The sequence below is a fragment of the Centruroides sculpturatus genome, unplaced genomic scaffold, assembly GCF_000671375.1.
Source record: "Centruroides sculpturatus isolate CEXI.00-Female unplaced genomic scaffold, Cexi_2.0 scaffold520, whole genome shotgun sequence".
Classification (NCBI taxonomy): Eukaryota; Metazoa; Arthropoda; class Arachnida; order Scorpiones; family Buthidae; genus Centruroides; species Centruroides sculpturatus.
Window position 1 is genome coordinate 441,638 of NW_019385076.1, and position 23,290 is coordinate 464,927.

General features: G+C 26.4%; 1 protein-coding gene across 1 annotated transcript in view; it reads left to right on the top strand.

Annotated features, from left to right (window-relative positions):
* Positions 1-23,290, top strand: part of LOC111634293 (rho-associated protein kinase 2-like) — a 123,127-nt gene that overhangs the window by 74,522 nt on the left and 25,315 nt on the right. Inside the window, exons 19-29 of the mRNA XM_023379030.1 lie at positions 653-892; positions 5,300-5,465; positions 5,552-5,658; positions 7,835-7,985; positions 11,928-12,088; positions 12,305-12,489; positions 17,325-17,511; positions 18,403-18,496; positions 20,321-20,415; positions 20,561-20,686; positions 20,766-20,982. Coding sequence (XP_023234798.1) covers positions 653-892; positions 5,300-5,465; positions 5,552-5,658; positions 7,835-7,985; positions 11,928-12,088; positions 12,305-12,489; positions 17,325-17,511; positions 18,403-18,496; positions 20,321-20,415; positions 20,561-20,686; positions 20,766-20,982 — 1,729 coding nt within the window. The remainder of the gene's footprint in view (positions 1-652; positions 893-5,299; positions 5,466-5,551; positions 5,659-7,834; positions 7,986-11,927; positions 12,089-12,304; positions 12,490-17,324; positions 17,512-18,402; positions 18,497-20,320; positions 20,416-20,560; positions 20,687-20,765; positions 20,983-23,290) is intronic.

The following is a 23,290-nucleotide window of genomic DNA, read 5'->3' on the forward strand; positions in this document are numbered from 1 at the left end:
ATTATATATATAAATTTTTTTATTTAGCATATTTTAAAAAATTAGTTTTGAGACATTTTTTAATAAGTTATTGTTGTTTTGAATAATTTGTTCAATATATAAATAATTTATTAATTAATTAATAAGAAAGTATTGAAAATATTATTAGTGAAATAATATTTTCGGATGATATCTTGGAAAATTTAATTATTCGTAATTGGCATAAAATTTAGTAATTTTTAAATTACTAAATTGTAAGTTGTTAAATTATTTAAAATTTATGTTTACTGATGATAATAAGATGATTTGATATTCCTACTCAAATTATCCCCAATAACAATATTGTAAATAAAACAAAATTTTTAATGAAGCATTAAATTTGGTAAACACAATGAGAAAGATGTTTATTATTTCTTATTTGCAATTTAAGTAAAAAAAAAGAAGAGAGTGAAAGAATAATCAGACTCTTTTTATTCTCTGAGAATAATCGTCATATCAATCATTTGAACTCTGTGTTATTTTACATATTGAATATTGTTATTATATTATATTATTTATTTTAATTATATTGTTAGAAAAGATAATGTATATGTTAAGTTATGCAAAACATATCTTATAAATTAAAATTACTTCTTTTTATTATTGTTAATAATATTAATATATTATAATATAGGCACAAAGAAAATTTGAAAATGAAGTTGAAAATCGCCGTAAAGGAGAAGCTAAAGCACAAGAGTTATGGAATAGATTAGAACAGGAACAAGGTTTAAGAACACAAATGTCTGTTTCTTCTCAACAAATTAGTGAAAAAGTAGTTAATTTAGAAAAGCAACTAAGGGAACTGAATGATAAACTAAAAACTGAAGCTGATGTTAATGTAAAATTGAAGAAAGCTAATGGAGAATTATCATTGGTAAGTTTTATTATTTTAATTAAACAAATAATTATAAATATTTTAAAATAAAGATGTCAGTTTCTGTTTATATAGATTTTTAATTTTATTTTCTTTTATAAAAAAATATATTTTTATACTTATATTTTGTTACAATACATATAGTATACAGTAATTTCCATTTGTGTATATATATAATGGAGCATAGCTCAAAAATATTATTTAAAAATTTTTTTTAGTTTTAAGCAAGGAAAAGTAGTTCCTAGTTTTATATATTTTTTAGTTTATTAACTAACCACATTGATTAATTTATTTAATAATTTAATTATATGCATACAGCAGGGTGAGAAATTCAGAATATTTGTTATTTGTCCAGAGAGCACCATCTCTGTACTACTGGTTATCCTGTAATAAAACCATTTGCCCAACATATTTCTTTTTTTACACCCTTCCAGGTAATACAAAAACACTACCATGTTTACCTACAAATTAAAGCTTTTTTTTTTTTTTTTGCTTGTACACTGCAGTCATTTATTAGGTCTACACACAAAAAAAAGAAATTCTGAACATTGCCCACAGACTACAAANAAAAGCCTTCAGTAGATGACAAGCAATAAACTTTGTCCATATAAATATTAACATAATGTTGAAAACATTACACCATTATATTGCAAATACATTAGAAGATAGATGATAATTTTGATACCTAAAAATAAACTTTATGCTGTTAAGTTCGATGTTATAATATTTTGCTCTTGCTAGATAGTTTCTTTGTAAATATGGAAGATATTTTTTTTGTTATATATACTGCATTGTATATATTGTAATTATAATGAAACTCACATAAAAAAATTACAGCATTACAAAAGATTTTTGTAACTAATAATTTTGGCTATTTTGAAAGATCTTTATCAGATTACTCCAATAAAAACAACAAATAATACACATTAATAGAATATGAAAAAATAATAATTTCATAATATGGAAAGTTAGATTTGATTTTGATTTTCTTCTTGTACCAAATTTTGAAAATCTTTTTCTTTGCACATCCTAGTAACTTATTTGTTGTTGTTCTAATTGGAGTAGCCTGATGAAAATCTTTCATGATAACCAAAAATGCTAGTTGCAAATAAAATATTTTGTAAAGCTTGAATTTTAAGGTGTGAGTTTTGAGTTTCATTTGTACTGCATTTGTATATTTCTCTATTACTTAATATGTAATTGAGAAATTTAAAGATAATTAATTTAATAATTTATCTTTAAATTTGAGGTAGAGTTTGGTGACATATTGTAAAACTACGAGCCCTTAAAAGCTATATCACAGAGTAAGTTCAGAAAGAACAGTCAGTTTATTGTGCCATGATAATGCAACATTACATTGCAGTAAGGAAACAATGAAGACATTTAATAACCTGAAGTTATGGGTTATTCCTCATCACAGTCCAAATCTGACACTACCAGAATTCTGGCTTTTCCCAAAATTAAAGGTGCTGAAAGGTCAGTATTTTTCATTGGATGCCAAAGTTCAAGTCACTTTATAGGAAAGGATCAAGTAAACATCTGAAAGTTATTTTTGTGCATGGAATAAAAAATTGAATAGAATATATGGCAAAATATGTCAATTTAAATGGTGATTATATTGAAAAACTAATATATATGATTAAAAAAATAAATGAATTTTATTATTATTTAAAACATTACATTATTCTACTTCTTCCCAAACTAATTTTATAAAAGTAAAGAACTTATTTATCAATCAATTCTCATATAAGTTTATGTCTAATTTTATATTTTAAAATTAATATGTATTTCTTTTTATTTAAACAGACAAGGATGGCCAATAATATTTCTGTAAGTATTTTACAATAAATTTCAAGAAATACAGTCTATTATTTTATGGAATTTTAATTTATTTAATTTATTTATTTAATTATAATTAATTTTATGGAATTTTATAAAAATTATCATTATTAATAATTTAATATAAAAATTGTTAAAGATTTTCATATTTACACTTATTAATGAAGAATCTCTCATAGTTTTGTACATAGTTTTCACATCAGATTTTTATTAGGCAATTTTTACATAACAGAACTTGATATGTTTTCAAATAACATTCATTAAAACAGATAGAGATTTTTTGCTGTGCTTTAACAAAAAAAAAGAATCTTGGCTGATGTTATTTGATCACGCTTTCTCTCAGAAATCTTTCGTACTAGTGTAAATACAGGTTTTAAAAATCATACATTATGATAGGCACATTGAATTATTGTCTTAGAATTTAATAATATAACAAATGAATTAAACTAAATAAGTACTCTTTACATTGAGAAGTCATTTATAACACTTTGGTTATGGTAAACATATAATGATCACCCAAATGAAAGTGAGACTTTTAGTTTCTTTCTGTAATTGTTTATTGGTTGGAATATGTGAACAGGAAGTAATAGTGATACATGGACTATATACATATCCACTACACATAGTCATCATGTCAGTTCAAGCAAGTGCCCCAGAACATCACTAGCCTTTGGATATCCCCAGTGAAGAGCATCAGGCAGAGGAGTTAATCTTCAACGGCTTCTTGGACCTCAGCATTGTTGACAACTGGCAGCCCTTGAGAGCTTTTTTTCAAAGATGTGTAGTTGCAAGATACCAGGTCGGGCTAAAGGGGATGTTCAGGACCTTCCAATGGGAAGCACCATAACAAATCTTGGCGCAACTTGGGTATGCATNTTTTTTTTTTATTTTTGCTTGTACACTGCAGTCATTTATTAGGTCTACACACAAAAAAAAGAAATTCTGAACATTGCTCACAGACTACAAAGTGTTTGTTTATAGTAGGTGCTAACTTAGTTAAATAGAATATAAATTGGGGTCATCATCATTTGCAGTAATACCAGACTTACTATAACAGTGTAATAAGTCTGGTAATACTATGGATAATGAATAATGATGGCCATTCATGAAACTGTAAAACAACAACTAGGTATGAAACAAACACAAAAATATAAATTATTATTGAATGTGTTCAAAATTTGTCAGAAAGGTTTTTTTATTATTATTAAAGTAAAATTATATTTAAAAATTTAAACAAAAAGAATTCTGTAATAAAAAGTATACAAAAAATCTAACTCACAGATACAATAGGTTGACTGTATAAATATTATAGTGTAATAAATAGTAAATAATAATAAAACCATGTATATATTTTATCATAACAGTACAGACAAGTATAAGCTCAAGTTAGATTTTAAATTACTGGTTAGTATTTAATAACAAATAAACAATTTTAGGGTTAATTTTCCAATTTTAGTCAATTTTTTTTAAAAATATAGTTTAACCTGAAATTATGGAAATGTAGTATTACTATGTTAAATTATATGACAAGTAGAATTTTATATTTTTATGAATTAATGTTGTTTATAGGCAGTATATTTGATGATATCACAGAATTATGATTTCAAGCAGTATTAACTTGTATAAAAATTATATTGTATATAATTGATGTATAAATTGTTTTCCACTTATTTTTGTATAATTAAACTCATTTATTGAAAAGATTCAATATACAATTACCCCCTATAACATGGGTTCCTATAGTTCGGATTCCTATATCACGGCGAAAAAATTGCGACAGTATTCATACAAACATGCTAAAAACACTCCTATAATTCAGTAAAACGTCATCACTGACTCGTGTTGCAACAGGATTGGTCGAATCTAGACCAATAGTGGATATTGTACAAACCATTGAGTTTAAACGAGCAGCAGACCTACTAAAAACCATTTATTTTTTAACCGCCATAAAAATTATATTTATATTAATGATGTCTCCAAGGTTCAGCAAATTTTTCGCAAAAAAATAACTTATCAGAAAACATGCGCCCGCCGTTTAATGCACCGCTCCGTGATGAAAACAAGCTTAAGCAATGGCATCGTCAAACGGTGCACACTCGGTAAGTAATCCTACAATTTTTTGTTTATAGCATAGTTTATACAGATTATTCCCAAAAAATTATACATATTTTGGAAATGTTGAGTCGAATTAGTCTAGAATCGATTAATTTTATGGAAGAAACCTTTCAAACAGCCGTAGTCCGTAAACTGCATACGTGCCGGGCTGTGATTGACTGGACTCGTAGAAAATGGATTCATAAAAACCGGAACATATCTACCGTGTTATAGGAAGATCAACTGTATTAAATTATTGAATGTAATGTACTAAATTTCTTTCAGACAACATTAATGTTATCATCAAATTAAAAAGTTTTTTGTGAAAAATTAATATTTAATTTATAGTTCTGATTGATCACTTTAAAAACTTTTTAAATAAATGTTTAGAATTCTACTTTCTTTGTTGTTCAGTTTTAACAAAAACTAAAGTTTGACAATATAAAAGCACTTAAATATATATTTACTATTTAGAAAAATGCTAATAAAGAACAGTTACTTCAAGATTTAAATGAAAAAGTAACTGCTTTGCAAAACCTGACTGCTGCTCAAGAAAGAGAATTAATCAATCTTCAGACACAGTTAGAAAAAGAACATAGTTCATGGACTCAAGTGTCTGACAGATCGCAAGATTTAGAAAGTAATCTATTTTCTATAAATAAATTTTAAAAAAAAGTTTTTTTTTTTGTGAAATTTGTATTTTGATATTTATGCAATATTTTTTAGATCGTAAACAAGCTCTTCAAATTGAATTGGAAAGATTAAAAGAGAGAGAAGCTGCTACCATGAAAGAAAATATTAAAATTAATAATAGATGTTTAGAATTAGAAAAAGTAAGTAATTTTACTACTTATTTAAGACTAATTATGCTTGGAATGAAATAGATTATGAAAAAATAAATTTAAAAATGAAGTCATATTTGAACAACTTATATTCTGAATATAATTAAGTGTTATTTACTAATAAGTCTATACAGATTGTACTGGAAATTAATATATCTGTTGTTTGAAGAAACTGATTGAATGATATTAAAACTTAAAGCATAATGGATGATATATTTTCATCCAACTTATAAAAAAAAAAGGTGAATAAAATTTATTTAAACAGATTAGTGGCAAATAGCTGTTTTCCACTAATCTGTTTAATTTATTAATTGATTAGTTTAAAAAAAGAATCTAATAAAATTATTGGAGTGTTTTAATCAACATTCCAATAATTTACAATAGCAATAGTTTTAAAATTACTCATTAATTACTTAAACAGTTTAAAAACATTATTTGTAATTTTGATATTTTTATGGAATACAATTCCAGTACACTTTCAATATGATTATAGCTTAATTTTATTATGTACATTAAAAAAATTTATTTGAAAAATTAACAAGATTCCGTAAAATATATAACATTAGTATGACCAAAATATTTAGAAAATTACACTATTAAATTTTCAAAACTATTTTTACTACTTAAATAAAAACCTGTTATCTTCAAACTATCAATAATTTAAAAGAAATGTGTTATTTTAAATTTTGAAATTTGGAAGCAGACAAATTACAAGTAAAATTTTATATATATTGTAATTTCATTTAATGGAAGTAATCTCCATTAATGGAAATTACTAAATTTTTAATTGGTTTAATTGTTTTATGAAAGAAGTCAATGTAAGTATACATTGCTTTATTTAAACTTTTGCAAATAACGTAGTGAAATTTTCAGATAGAAAATAGTAATTATTAGATTATGGACCACATGCTTTCAAGAAATAACTCAATATTCTATCATTTGAATTAGCTTGACCTGATAGTTGCCTTAGAATTCACATGATTTTTGTGATGACAGCATTGAAATATATAGTTGCATATAGTACTATTAACAATAATATAAATTATTAATTAAATTTTTTTAATATTGGTTATCAAATATGTAAATAATTTAAATATATTAAATACTGTTAAAAAGATATAAATAATATAGCTATTATTACAGAAATTGCTTTTAGCCGTAAGTATAATTAAATTAATTAAAATATCTATAACCATAAGGCAGATAATAGTAAGGGCTTATCACACCAAACATTTAATAAAGCAAAAAGAGGTGTACCTCTTTTTGTTTTATTAAATGTTTTTACTTTGATTCTTGAGCATTTGTGCCCATTGTCATTGATGTGATAAGCCCTTACTATTATCTGCCTTATGGTTATAGATATTTTAATTAATTTAATTATANTGCAAATAACGTAGTGAAATTTTCAGATAGAAAATAGTAATTATTAGATTATGGACCACATGCTTTCAAGAAATAACTCAATATTCTATCATTTGAATTAGCTTGACCTGATAGTTGCCTTAGAATTCACATGATTTTTGTGATGACAGCATTGAAATATATAGTTGCATATAGTACTATTAACAATAATATAAATTATTAATTAAATTTTTTTAATATTGGTTATCAAATATGTAAATAATTTAAATATATTAAATACTGTTAAAAAGATATAAATAATATAGCTATTATTACAGAAATTGCTTTTAGCCGTAAGTATAATTAAATTAATTAAAATATCTATAACCATAAGGCAGATAATAGTAAGGGCTTATCACACCAAACATTTAATAAAGCAAAAAGAGGTGTACCTCTTTTTGTTTTATTAAATGTTTTTACTTTGATTCTTGAGCATTTGTGCCCATTGTCATTGATGTGATAAGCCCTTACTATTATCTGCCTTACAGTTATAGATATTTTAATTAATTTAAATATAGATATATTATAAATTTGATTATTATTTATATCAAATTAAGACGAAACAATGATAAACTTTTAAATAAATGCTAAAAAAAATAACAAACTTTCAAATATTTTGATTAATTATATTTGAATTGTCAAAATTGTAATGTGTAAAAATAAATGGAATTTTCTTTTGCCAATAAAATATTTTTGTAAATAGCAAGTATGTGTAATTAATCAAATGTTTGAAAATTTAATGTTTTCATTACTTTTTGTTACTTAGGAACGTAAAATGATGGACGTCGAATTGAAAAATTTTAAAAATAAATATGAACAAGAAGTAACTGCTCATCAAGAAGATGTTGCTGCTCTCACTGCTGACAAAAAGAAATTACTTTCTTCAACTGAAGAGGCTAATATGGAAGCTATACAAAGTAATATTATTAATCTTATAATTAATAACAAAATATAATAAATCTTATAATAAATACATTTTCTTCATTTTTCACACATTAATAAAACTGTAATAATTTAAATTTAAAAACAGATTTAGTATTTTGAGATAATTTGTAGTTACTATATACTTAAGTGATACAGCCAGATTAAATATTGGACTATAACCTGGCCATTTAATTATACATATATACATAATTTTGACTAAAGGTTAAGCTACTATCTTAAATTTAATAATTATAAACTTTTGTTTCAATAAATAGTGAAACCTCCATTAATGGACATTCTACTTAACGGACATTTTTACAATCCCCAGACCCTTCGAATAGGACATCTGTTTTATTCATCCCTAAATAACAGACACTGTTGTTCATAACAACCTTATGAAAACAACATGTCACCTTTAATGTTCTGAAACATATCAGTTAACCACATATGAAATATTTTAATATGAAAACAAAGAATTGGTTCAAATACTCTTTTAGACAACAAATTTTAACCATAGGTGTCAAATAAAGACTGGCTGAAAATAAGAATAGGAGAGGAGGACAAGTTGTTAAAACCTGAACAACACTCTTTTATCTGTTAGAGAATACTAATTTGGTTAAGTTGTCCCTCATAACTTAATGTCATACATATTAATGTTGTTAAACTTTCTGATATTGTCGAAATTAAGTTTATGGTACCAAGAAACATAAACTTTTCCTGAGTTATTCATTCTTTCAACAAGAACAGTAGTGTAGTAGTAATGAAAAAGAAACTTAAAGTGGTTACAACAACAGCATTTATATGGTGAAAGTTCAAAGGTTGTATAATGAAGGTGATTTACCAGCCACTTCAAAGTGTGGGAAGATATTTGGTATTCTTGCATTTATGATGTCATTTATTATACAAAATTAAAGCAAAATCGTTTGAAAAATTACAGCTACTTGATAACTAAACAGCAGATAAATCACTATATCAATTTTTATTAGTCTCTTAGATCATAAATGACATTATAAATGCTAGAATACCAAATACATTTCCATCCCTTGAAGTAATTAGCAAATTACCTTTGTAACTCAACATTTGAACTCTCGCTACCTAAGCCAACCTTCAGTCACCCTTCTGTTCATAATAACAGTTTCTTTTTTGTTATTTCTGCCCAAGTCATTTCTTATGAATTAATAATTAATCAACATTTATGTTTTGTCATAATTTTTATGTTCCATTTGATTAAAGTATTCTATTCAATCTGTTTCCTATTTAGAATTAACTTAAAATGTGATTTTACAGCTGGAAAGATAAATAATATACTGTATATATGTTTTAATTATATATGCTATGTATACTTTTTGGTATTTTCATATTCCTAACACAAATTTGATGATTTTGTAATCCATCTTTCACTATATGATGACTGCATTAAAATACAGAATGGCCGCCAACATGTACCTATCAGTAGTAGACAAACTTATCAGTTCCGATGATGTCTGCTTTCAATATTGTATTTGTTACATTTAAATCTGTTTTGTATTTTGACTTAACTTTTGTTTAAATATTTCTCTTACTATTATTTGAGTTCTAGTGCATAGTAATGTATTGTCAGTCAATATCTGAAATCTAAATCAAGATATTTAAAATTATAATTTTGTTTAATTTTATATTTATTATTTGTATATAAAGTTATCTTATTTGATTTTTAAATTGGTGTAGATTTTTAATAATATAAAAGTTCTTGTCAATTAATAATCTTTCTTATATCTAGAGAAGATAAAATCAGGCATCTCTTATATCAATCATAACAACTGTAGAATAACTTCAGAGCCAAGAAGCTATATTAAATATATTTTAGTTGGATAATTGAATTTCTGTTCATTTATAACATTTTAATTGTTCTCATTTTAAACTTGTAGGTAATATTTGGCACAATTTTAATTGGAAAATTTAGTTTTTATCTGCTATTGTAATTTAAAAGTCTTGTATCATTTTAACACTATTGTTCAAATATAGTTTTTGGATGATTTCTTCTTCTCACACAATTAACAATTCAATAAATTATTAATAATTTATGAAATCTGTTCAAAGTAAGACCAAGCTTTTGTCATAGTTTGCAAATCGTCACATTGATTGAGTTCTGGCAAGTGGTGGCTCCTAGTGACAAACTTTGGTAACACAACACCATTTGGTACGTCATACTACTCTGATCAATTGGTGGTCTAGAGCTGTTTAAGTAAACATGTGCAGTCACCACTCTGCAAAGTGAAGATAAAAAACTTTAAGGAGCAATGAATTTGTTTGAAATTTGCTTTAAGACTGCAAGTGTGGGCTTTGCTTCATCAGGCCTATGAGGACACTGTATGAGTTGTTTGCAGTGTCAAGAATGGTTTAAGCGTTTTAAATCGGGCAGAACATCGATTGAGGAAGATTCAGGATCAGGACAACTTTCAATGTCAACAAATGATGAAAACATCAATCCTATTTGTTCTGTGATTTGTACAAATCATCATTTGACTGTGCAAGAGGTTGCTAAGGAAGTCGGCATCAGCACCAGGTTGTGCCACAAAATTTTGACTGAAAAACTTAGCATGCATTGCATCTCTTCAAAATTTTGCCATGTCTGTTGGTTGATGATAAAAAAAAGAACTATATCATGGTGAGCCAAGAGCTGCTTCACCTTGCCAGTACTAACAAAAATTTTATGAAAACTATCATATCAGGAGACAAAACTTGTGTTTATGGCTACAACATAGAAACCAAGGCATAATCATCACAAGGGTTGGGCAAATGTTGCCTTGACTGAAAAAAGTATACCAGTTAGTAAAACTTGAGGTCATTGTTGATTGTTTTTTATTATTGGGGAATAGTTTATCGTGAATTTGTGACACAAGGATCTGACTGTTAACAATGAATTTTACATAGAAGTTTTAAGGCATTTGAGGAAATATGTGCTTTAGAAGAGGCCTGAGCTATGGGAAAACAAGCTGGGTGTTGCATCACAACAATGTGCCAAGTTGTGCATCTCTGCTTGTTGGCCAGTTTTTGGCCTCTAACAATGTGGTTGTCTTTTTTCACCTCCCATACTTTAGACTTTGCCCCTACAGACTTTTTCTGTTTCCAAAATTGAAAATCACCCTGAAAGGATGTTATTTTCAACATGTAAACAAGATTCAACCGAATTCTCAGAGACAACTATATGCCATCTCACAAACAAAGTTCCAGGGAGCATTCCAACAGTGGTAAAAATAATGGGAGCAGTGCATTGCAAGCAGATGGAGTACTTTGAAGAGGACAAACATGTATAATATTGTAATTATGGTAATAAAGTTTGTATGACAAAAATGATCTTTTTTTTGAACAGATTTCATACATGGCATAGTACCATAATAGTATGGCTACATATGATATATGATAGTAGAACACTGTAGTATGCCTTTGCTCATGTTTTGCCAATTATATCAGTGATGTATCATTGACATATCAGTTGTTGGTAATGGTGTGTGCTGTAGTGTTTATTTATACTGAAATTTTATTATTATATTAATCTCTGCTCTAAATAAGTTCATAAAACATGAGTTTTAGTTGGAAATATTTGTGGAAGTTGCAAGAGTTGAAATATGATGTACACTGATGTTAGGACTACTGTTGCACTCGTTTAACACACTACAGTAAAAGTTTGTATTTCATATCCCATATAAATTCATCTTAATTTTAGACAGAGTTTTCTTTTAAGGCTTAAACTCAAAAAGTTGACAATTATATAGTGGCATATATGGTAAATTATTTTGTTTGTTAAATATACTCTTAAACATACATCAAAAATGTTGCATAAATTGTAGTAGTAACAAGTATTTATTGAAAATACTGTTAAAAAGTCATTACTTAAGTTTGATTTTCAAAAATAAATTTAAAATTTTCTAAATATTTTATTAAACATTACACAGATCTTCAAACTAAATTAAATGAAGAGAAAGCTCTTCGTCAGAAAGCAGAAGCTGCTAGTCAAGAGAAAGAATGCCAAATATCTGGATTAACTTTTGATTATTGTCAATTGAAACAGCAAATACAGAAATTAGAAGGAGAGTATAGGCAAGAATTAGAAAGGGTATAAATTTATATATTTTTTTTTCTGTGTATTGTTAAGAAATAAATGTTAAGTGTTTTCTTTTCCAATATTATAAGAGTAATAATTAATAAACTAAATAATGTAATAAACTAAAAATTACATAATTTAGAAAATAATGAAATTTAAATTATATCTGATAAGTAATAAGTAATTAATATTATATAAATATATATTTTTAATTTGTTTATATTTTAGGTAAAATCTCTAAGTAATCAGTTAGAAGAAGAATCACAAAAACGAAATACACTACAAACAGAAAATTCTCATCAGTCTTCAGAATTAAACTTATTAAGATCCAAAGAAAAGCAATTAAATAAAGAATTAACTGATTTACGCTCAACAAAGAAGAATTTAGAACAAGATCTTTATAGACTTAAAGCGTAAGATTTGTATTAAAATTTTTACATTTGACATAAAAATTTCTATATATTTCGTGCAAATTATTATTATTAATTTAATTTTATCTAATGTAAAAAAAAACTAAAAATTAATAAATAATTTAAGGTTTGTTCAAGAAATGTATTTTTAATGAAAAAGAATTCATTTATGTCAATAAATATACTAGACTTAAATTTTTTAACATTAAACTTGAAACTAATATAAGATTTCACTATAGTTTTCTACAAAAAAATATAACTTTAATAATTAATATTAAAAATTTCTTATGATGCAAGAAGTTGGAATATATTTAAAACATTATAAGAAAATTTTATTGTTTTGTTTCTAATAGAAATTGTAAGTTATAGAAAATTGTAGCTAAAGCTTATCTTACTTACTTGTTAGTTTTATGTGTAATTTTAAATTTAACATTTTAATCTGAAGAACTATTATAATTATGTTGTTGAAGAGTAGACTGTCATCTTGTTTTATCAAACCAAAAGATATTTGAAATTGATATTTTAGAATGCTTAAACATTTTTTAATATGTTCTAAAAATGTATAGCACTNAGATATTTGAAATTGATAATTTAGAATGCTTAAACATTTCTTAATATGTTCTAAAAAATGTATAGCACTGAAGTTGAGCTAAAATAAGCTTCAAAAGTGTTCAGCTATTTAACATTTAAAAGAAATATTTTAATTAAATGTTGGTTGTAATCAACAATAGTTTTGTAGAAATCAGTGTTATTTTTAAGATTCTGGCAGCATTAAGAATTTTTGCAGAAAGAAATTCTATTGCAAACAATTTAGTTCTATAAGATCCTTTATATATATCTATCAAGTTTTATAATTATTTTACCTTAAGGCCCTGTACACACTAGACGTTTTTCAACGTGCGTTTTAAAGAACCAAGAGTTCTATGTAGCCGTACACACTCAAACGCCAAGCGCGCGTTAAACGCGCGTTTATAGAGTTTTGTTAAAACGCGCGTTTTGCGGGCACTTTTCGGGCGCTTTGAGATATATGTGCTGCCTTATAGCGACGATGGAGGAGCACACACAATCAATTACTTTCTCGTCCATTTCCAAACTGAGCCAGTGCTAAANATCCTTCCACGACGAAGCAAACACGCGGACTGAGACCAATGAACAGAAGTGAATAAAAAATGGCGCTGCGAACTAATGCAACGTCGTATGGTGAGTTTTTGTTCGTATCATGGAGCAAAAATATGTTGGAATTTTGTGCCGTATCCTGAAAATTTCGTATGCTGGGGCGTTCGTATCCTGAGGTACCACTGTATTATTATTCATTTGGCCCATAAATTATTATTTGGTCAATATAACAATATAAATAATTCAGTACATTTGTAATAGGAATTTATTATTTCAGGGGCTTATATCTCTCGAAGGGTCGCGAGTAGGGGTATGGTTCCTTTGACTTTATTGTTAGTACAGGGGNCCACAAAGAGTGAAATTCACATTGTGGCTTTCTTGATATTTGACTACTACACGTTGTGGTGATTAAGCGTTCTTAACATTAGCTGATCCAACCACAATATGACGGACAGGTTGAAATTGGTTAGAATGTTTTAGTTAGGGTGCTTGAAGTTAATAGGGACGTGCAGCTTCCAGAAATGTTTTAGCTGTTGTTATGAGCATTAATCCATCAGTTCTCTATCAGTTAGGAAACAAGGAAGGTCTTCTTGATCGATTTTATGCTCGTAATGAATTTACAATTTCTGAGAGTAAATTTATTAATATTCAGGACGTACCCTCAATTTCATTAATACTTTCTCAGCATCCATTTTAACAACTGGAAGTAAGGAAGGGTTTATAATGTGTCACTGTAAAAGATATGGTATTGATCAAAAATGCAAATGCCACTCAAAGAACATAAAATGCAACTCGAAATATCACGGTAATAGTTCTTGTAAAAATAAATAACACTGCAACATCCTTGATTCTCATAAAAAAAAAGACTGATTTATTAACTCCTTAAGGACATTGACATTTTTTATATAGATTTCAATTAAACGTAAAAAATACTTAAAACAGAAAAAAAACGAAAGAAATGCGTTTATTTTGAAGAAAAAGCTTTAAATTTTATTTTCCTTTGTTTCGCCTGTCTGTGAAATGTAACACCGATGAGTCATTGTTTACACAGCTGGGTGACCTTGAACACAGCTGGAGTCCGATTTCCCGGGACNTTGCCCCCTTCCTGCCAAACTAAACCATAGATCTACTTTAATGTACTACTTTATGTAAGGTAATGATCAGTTATCTTAACAACCCCAGTCCCAAATTGTTTCAGATAATAGGATAATAGATGCTCTACTGTAATAATATGAAATTTTTTAAAATTTTAGTTGCAAATTGTTCAATTCTTAACTATAATTAAATATATATGTGTGTATATATATATATGTGGGTCTTTGAGCCTAATGCGCGCACGCGCGCGTGTGTGTGTGTGTGTGTGTGTTAGACTCAAAGACCAAAAACACTCTTTGAGTGAAAAAACGACCACAACGTGTTGTGGTCTCTTTAAATCATCCACAACACAAAATTTGCATCATGGCACTTGTAAAAACAGCCACAACACATTGCAGCAAATTCAAAATGACCACAAAGAGTGAAATTCACATTGTGGCTTTCTTGATATTTGACTACTACACGTTGTGGTGATTAAGCGTTCTTAACATTAGCTGATCCAACCACGATATGACGGACAGGTTGAAATTGGTTAGAATGTTTTAGTTAGGGTGCCTGATGTTAATAGGGATGTGCAGCTTTCAGAAATGTTTTAGCCGTTGTTATGAGCATTAATCCATCAGTTCTCTATCAGTTAGGAAACAAGGAAGGTCTTCTTGATTGATTTTATGCTCGTAATGAATTTACAATTTTTGAGAGTAAATTTATTAACATTCAGGACGTACCCTCAATTTCATTAACACTTTCTCAGCATCCATTTTAACATCTGGAAGTAAGGAAGGGTTTATAATGTGTCACTGTAAAAGATATGGTATTGATCAAAAATGCAAATGCCACTCAAAGAACATAAAACGCAACTCGAAATATCACGGTAATAGTTCTTGTAAAAATAAATAACTCTGCAACATCCTTGATTCTCATAAACAAAAGACTGATTTATTAATAAAAGTTCCTGACAATGTAATTATTTCTAGTAAATTAGTTGTTTGAGAATGTTGACATCTCGAGTACCACAACAGATTTTCATGAATGATTAAATGTTGTTGAAAAGTAACCAAGTTACATTTTTGTATGTGGTGAATAATTTTGTTACCTACTTATATAAGATAATTGAAGATACATAAATCATAATGAAAAAGAAAGTTTTATTTTCTTATCATAACCTCATTATTAGTTAACACCCAAAACTTTGTGGTGGCTTTTAACTATAGTAAATCCGTTGCACAATGGTTTTTAACTTTACCAGCTGATTTTTGTCATCATATAGAGTACATCAAGCACCTACAAGTACATGTAGTTTGACCTTTAACACTTTTAAGCAAAACAAAAAAAAACAAATGTGTATTTTCTTCGTACATTTTACTTCTTTGAAATTTTTTTAAGTATGAAAATTAATTTATAGGAAAACTTGTAGAACTAATGTTGTTCAGCATTAAAAATTGTATATAAAAATATTTTGAGGCATATTTTAAAGTTTCAAACCACTGTGTGTCATATCACCCTTTATCATGGTTGCATCAGCTAATGTTCAGAATGCATTGTGGCTTTTTTTACAAGTGCCATGATGCAAATTTAGCATTGTGGATGATTTAAAGAGACCACAACACGTGGTATTTTTTTTTTTTACTCATTGAGTGTTTTTAGTCTTTGAGCCTAACATATATATATATAAATTAGAATTACAAATATGTTAAGAATAGGGATCGAAAATCATTACAGATGAATTTTTTATTCTCATTTTCATTTCAAAAGTTGTTTGTTAGTGTTTAACAATTGTAAAAAGATGCAAAAAACTTTTCATCACTTAAGATAGTAAACTTTCTGTATTTGTAAGCAGCTATGNAGTATGAAAATTAATTTATAGGAAAACTTGTAGAACTAATGTTGTTCAGCATTAAAAATTGTATATAAAAATATTTTGAGGCATATTTTAAAGTTACAAACCACTGTGTGTCATATCACCCTTTATCATGGTTGCATCAGCTAATGTTCAGAATGCATTGTGGCTTTTTTTACAAGTGCCATGATGCAAATTTAGCATTGTGGATGATTTAAAGAGACCACAACACGTGGTATTTTTTTTTTTTACTCATTGAGTGTTTTTAGTCTTTGAGCCTAACATATATATATATAAATTAGAATTACAAATATGTTAAGAATAGGGATCGAAAATCATTACAGATGAATTTTTTATTCTCATTTTCATTTCAAAAGTTGTTTGTTAGTGTTTAACAATTGTAAAAAGATGCAAAAAACTTTTCATCACTTAAGATAGTAAACTTTCTGTATTTGTAAGCAGCTATGGACACAAAAAATGATCATGGAGCAGTTCTATATCTCTGCTAACTATAACAATGTTTATCTAGCCAGTAAATATACTAGCCTATAGAACATTACACCTACTACAATAATACAATAAATAATACCTACTACAATAATAAGTATTTATATATCTAAATATAATAACTTTTAAGAATGACTTATAAATTTTTATTTATTGTTACTGTAAGTTTTACTTTTCTTTGAAATAATTTTATTTTTAACAATTATCATTAGTTTTTTTCATTTCTAATTTTAGTATTAAATATAAGATTTTTATTCNTTTAATGCTATTTTTATTCTTACAGAAATAGAATAAATCATCTCTTACAATTAGTTAATGCTGCAGTAGATACCGAAGCATCTGCTCGATCGATTGCTGAAGAAACAGTTGCAGATTTGGAGAAAGTGAAAACAATGAAAGAAATTGAAATAAAAGAATTAATATCAAGACATCGTAATGAAATATCTAATAAAGACACAGCATTGCAATTGGTATTTTTCTTGTTTAATAATAGTAATTCTTAGATAAGAAGTGATTTTTATTTAGTTTGTTGTTGTTTTTTCAGTCATTAGTTTCTAATTTGGACTGTTCTAAATGGACTTTTAAATATAAAAAATTCAATAATCTTTTATTTTGATCAGAATTGTTTTGTATAAGTGCGTTGATCCTTGATATAATGGAGTAATGGGGAAGTGATGATTCAATAATATGATTCATCCATTGTATCTGAAGAATATAATAATAATCACAATATAAGAAAAATGTATAATAAACCTTTTCAAGATCTTTTATTCTTCATCTCAATATTTTTTCTAGTAGTCACAGAACCTGATTTGGTAGCATTACCATTGATACTGGTCTTCAAGATAAAACAGTTTGTGCTTTGCCTTAAATCTATCAAGACTGTTAATTCCCTCTCCAAGTAGTAACTTTTTGATAATAATTTAGAGTGAGGATTTTTCATTTCAACCTCTACCTTCTTTATTAATGCCAATTTCTAAGCAACTGTCAGATTTATAAGCTTTTTCTATCCTTTTTTTAGATGTGAACAGCTACAAAGTGAACTTTAAGAGATGTGATAAAAGAGAGAAGTAGGTTGCATTAATGGAAGCTAATAACAAAATACTTCTAAGTAATGATGTAAATAACAGCTGTCAACATTATCTAACAGACAAACTGTGCCAGGCATGTTAACAATCTGATATTTCTAAATGATGATTCATTTTTAAATTATGCCTTGAAACCATAGATTAATTTGTTGTTTTCAAAATACATTACATCAGGATTCATAAAATCAAGGGTCAACAGCTTATGTATAAATAATTATTAGAAATTTTAAAAAATAATACTATTTTAAAATGTCTTCATTATAATTGAAATAGGTGAAAGATAAAGAAAATGAATATAAGAAAAATATAGAACAGCTGACAAGAGAAAAGGAGGAATTAAATATTAAAATCAAATCTCTACAGGATGGTAAGTTTATTGTAGAAATTTTCTTTATTGAAAAGAGTTTAAATCATTTAATTCCTAATGATAGTTCTTAAAGATTTTATAGGAAAGAAATATTGTACAATTTATTGATTTAATTTGACTACACTAAATAAATTACATAAAAATAAACACATTAAATATAGAGCGTTTTAAAATAGTTGTCAGGTATTTTTTATTTTTTACAAAATTAATTCATTCATTGTCCAAAATAGTTCCAACATTTATAAAATTTATCCACTATATTTAGTTGAATTCAGTATTGTTTCAAAAACTAATCAAATATTTGTCATATTATTGAAGAAGAGATGATAATGTAAGAAGATTGACAACAAAATTCGAAATAAGGAAAAAAAAATTTTGAGGTTTCTAAGAAAATTTTGTGAACTGTTTATCATAGAAAAAAAATAAGAAAATATTACAATAAAAATAAATTTTCAAATTTGTTAACAAGTATCTACATGTTATTTAAGCTGTTGTTTAATTTCAAATAATAAAACACTGCCAGAAACAGCAAAATAATGTAAGTGTAGTGTTTTCAGCAGCTGTCTTATAGGCCATGTTCTTTAGTATAGAATTATAGAACATTTCACAATTATTTAAAAATTTGAAAGACATTTTTATCTTGTAGTATTGTTTTTTTCATTATAATATATAACATGATAGCAATTGTTATATTCAATTCTTTCTTATTTTTAAATAATGGTTGAATGTTCTGTAATTCAACATTAAATAATTCCTGAAGATGATCTGTAACGACATTAGTTTTAACATTATTTAAGAAGTATTATTTTTTATTAAAGGTAAGAATTAAAATTTTCTGAATTAATATTACCAATCATTGAACTTAAGTAAGTAACTTTTTCATTGCTGCTTAGTAGGAAATGACTATTGCACATCTTGATTCTTCCAGTGTTCTATCAATTACATAGTGTTGCAATTATTTCATTGGAGTACCAATTGAATTCATTGTATTGATAGCCTATGATGCAGCAANCTGTTTATCATAGAAAAAAAATAAGAAAATATTACAATAAAAATAAATTTTCAAATTTGTTAACAAGTATCTACATGTTATTTAAGCTGTTGTTTAATTTCAAATAATAAAACACTGCCAGAAACAGCAAAATAATGTAAGTGTAGTGTTTTCAGCAGCTGTCTTATAGGCCATGTTCTTTAGTATAGAATTATAGAACATTTCACAATTATTTAAAAATTTGAAAGACATTTTTATCTTGTAGTATTGTTTTTTTCATTATAATATATAACATGATAGCAATTGTTATATTCAATTCTTTCTTATTTTTAAATAATGGTTGAATGTTCTGTAATTCAACATTAAATAATTCCTGAAGATGATCTGTAACGACATTAGTTTTAACATTATTTAAGAAGTATTATTTTTTATTAAAGGTAAGAATTAAAATTTTCTGAATTAATATTACCAATCATTGAACTTAAGTAAGTAACTTTTTCATTGCTGCTTAGTAGGAAATGACTATTGCACATCTTGATTCTTCCAGTGTTCTATCAATTACATAGTGTTGCAATTATTTCATTGGAGTACCAATTGAATTCATTGTATTGATAGCCTATGATGCAGCAAAATAAGTTATAAATAGTTCCATATTTAACTGTGTGTGATTGTTATATTAATGCAGATACACAAAATATTCAGCAAGTTTTAATATAGCACTTTCAGATATCAGGTTCTCTAATTAGGATAGTTATATGATATCTGTATCTCTGACATATTTTAATTTAATAAAAGTAACAATGTATTAAAAATATTCTTATATACATTTTTAGATCTAAATAATGCTAGAAATCAGAGTGCCACTGTTGATGATCGAATACAACAATTAAATAAACAGTTAGATCAAGAAAGAATGTTGAAAATGCAAGTAAGTATGATTTGAATTAAATAAAATGATCAATTTAGTAAATTTCAAGTGATTGAAAATTATTATTCATAACAATTTTATTTTAACAATAAATTTAGAAAGTTTTTGAAATAAATAAATAAATATATTACATTATTTGTTTTAGGCTGTAAATAAATTAGCCGAAATCATGAATCGTAAAGATTTGTCTGGTAAGAAAAATAAAACAAATTCTATCGATCTACGTAAAAAAGAAAAAGAGTGTCGTAAATTACAGCAAGAACTTACTTTGGTTAGTTTTCTGATGTTATTTTTTATGACGTTTAATCATTTAAACAAAAATTGAAGTGATTCTTAAATTTTCTTTTTAGGAACGTGAAAAATATAATCAAATGGTTGCAAGATTTCAGAAAGAATTATCTGAAATACAGGCTCTTTTGAATGATGAAAGCCAGTCCAGACTAAAACTACAAATGGAATTGGATTCTAAAGACTATGTAATTGAACAATTACAAAAATCCTCTCTCTATAGTGAAACAGCAAGCATAAACAGTGGCCCAGATAATGATATTGATGATGGATTTCCTGGTAAATCATTTAAATTTATAAATATTAAATTAATATTTTTTATAGATCACATATAATGATGTAATTTATGATATATTCCTGAATTATATTGTTGTTGTTGTTGTTGTTGTTGTTGTTGTCGTCATCATATAAGGTATATGCTAGTTTATATCATGTACAGGTATCCTTCATATAACAGTTTGAGAATTGGGGATATCCTTTGTACAACATGGTTTTGCTCTAACATGATTCAAGAACATCCCCAAACAAAACATCACAATTTTTAAATGCAAACCCCCATCATTTGATATTTTTTTATTACATTTGCTATCTTATATTTTCCTGCAAATTTTAGAATATTGAAATTTTTAATGTTGTTTTGTGTCTTTCAAAATCCAGTTTACTTGAATGAGAACTGATTGTACAATATTTTTTCTTCCTTGTCCTATCTTATTCTAGCTCTCCTATAAACCAGGTATTGCTGTTGTTGGTTATAGTGCTATAAATGGACTCTAAAGACTGTTGCTGTGCTTTATTTTTTATAGATTAAATTAATAGTTACTACAGAAAAAAGATGAAATTTTTTAAAGATAGGCAAATGCAAATTAAATCAAATTTAAAAATATCAGATTTTATGGAGAAAAAAATTAAGATGTTGCTGATAATTGAGATTAAGACCAACAGAAAAGCTGAGAAAATGATGATATTTTGCCAAAAAAGAAAATGTCCTGAATTAATGGTGTATAGCAGTGAAGAAAAAATTAATTTAATGTGCAGTACTTTTGATTGTGATTGTTAGTTAATTATTGATTGTTTTAATAAATATATTTCTCTTAATTATGAAACAAATAATACACTTTTGCTAACTTTTGGAACCTAACTCTATGTTTTGTTTTAATTCTTTGTTTCATATAGCAGGGATTTGCATAAAATGTCACTTTTCAGAGCCTACCGTGTTATATGATGGATAACTGTACTTCATATTTTTAAAAACTGCAGATGATAAGTCAGTTTATATATAATAAATATTTAATACTAAAATAAAAAATAATTTCTCTGTCTAAAAAGTAATTATTATGTATTAGTATTAAATTTTTAAAACAAAATTTATTAAGAGAAATTGTATATCAAATAATGAATTTCTAATCTTTTGAAACAAACTTTTCATATAAAATTCTAAAATAAATAAAATTGTGTGTTGCTATTGAATTTTAAATCATGGTGCTAATTAAGAATTTTTTTCAAGGTTCTTTTTCCTAATCAGTTTAATTGTTGAGATTTTGAATAACTGTAATATGTAATTTTTTATCAAGCTGATAAAAGTAACAGAGGGAAAGTATTGAATTGACCCAATTTTGACCCACTGAATTTTTTGCATTTTTCAACATTTTAAGATCTTCAAAAATTCTATGTTTGTTGGCTTGTATTTTGCTTTGTATCTCAGGACTCCATAGATCAAAAATTTTGAAATATGTCAGGAATACTACTAAGTAGGGTGCATTGATGTTTCTACATTTTGGAGATTTATCGTTGAGGGGAAGGAGAGATAGGGAGTAAGAGGTCATATCTCAAATGGGGTCTGACTTAATGAAAGCTTTATTTGTTTTTGGCACTTAAAAACTTTTTGAAACCCATTCCTATCCTTGAAATGTAAGGCTTTTGTCATTTTTTTAATCTCACTTATAGAAGAATTTTTTATAATTGAAAATTATTTGACTTTCTGGTTCCCTTGACCTTCTGTTTGAGTGGCAGGAAACTTTTGCAAGAGCCCTTGCCAATTTCTTTTTACTAATGATCAGTTTTATTATTGTGATTAGAGAATTTAAATTGTAAAATTTGAGTAATATTACAATAGATATTGTAAAACTTACTTTTTATTTTGTATTTAGGAAGTCTACTGAAAGCATTTCTAGTTTAATAGAGTTTTTTTTTTTTTTATAATGAACTTTTGTTGCTAGGGTTTGTTTCTTGTTAACAAATTTTCAAGGCCCATAATGTTATTTGTTGTTTAAATTGTTTTTGTTAAACTTTTAATTTAACATTTGGTTCATATACATGAATTTACTTGTTAGAATATTTAGAAAATATTAAAGCATCAATGACAAAAAATCCTTTAAATTTGATTTGGAATTGAAGTGCTAATGATCATACTTATAAATTTAGTCTGATTAATATGTTATAGTATTTTATTTATGTTACCCATTTTAATGATAGTTAATAATAATTTAAATTACTGGTAATAATAATGTTATTTTTTAAACAATCATTTCTTTTGTTAGCATTTTATTGAAAGAAAGATGCTTTGTAATTCTTTTCTTGCATAGAATTT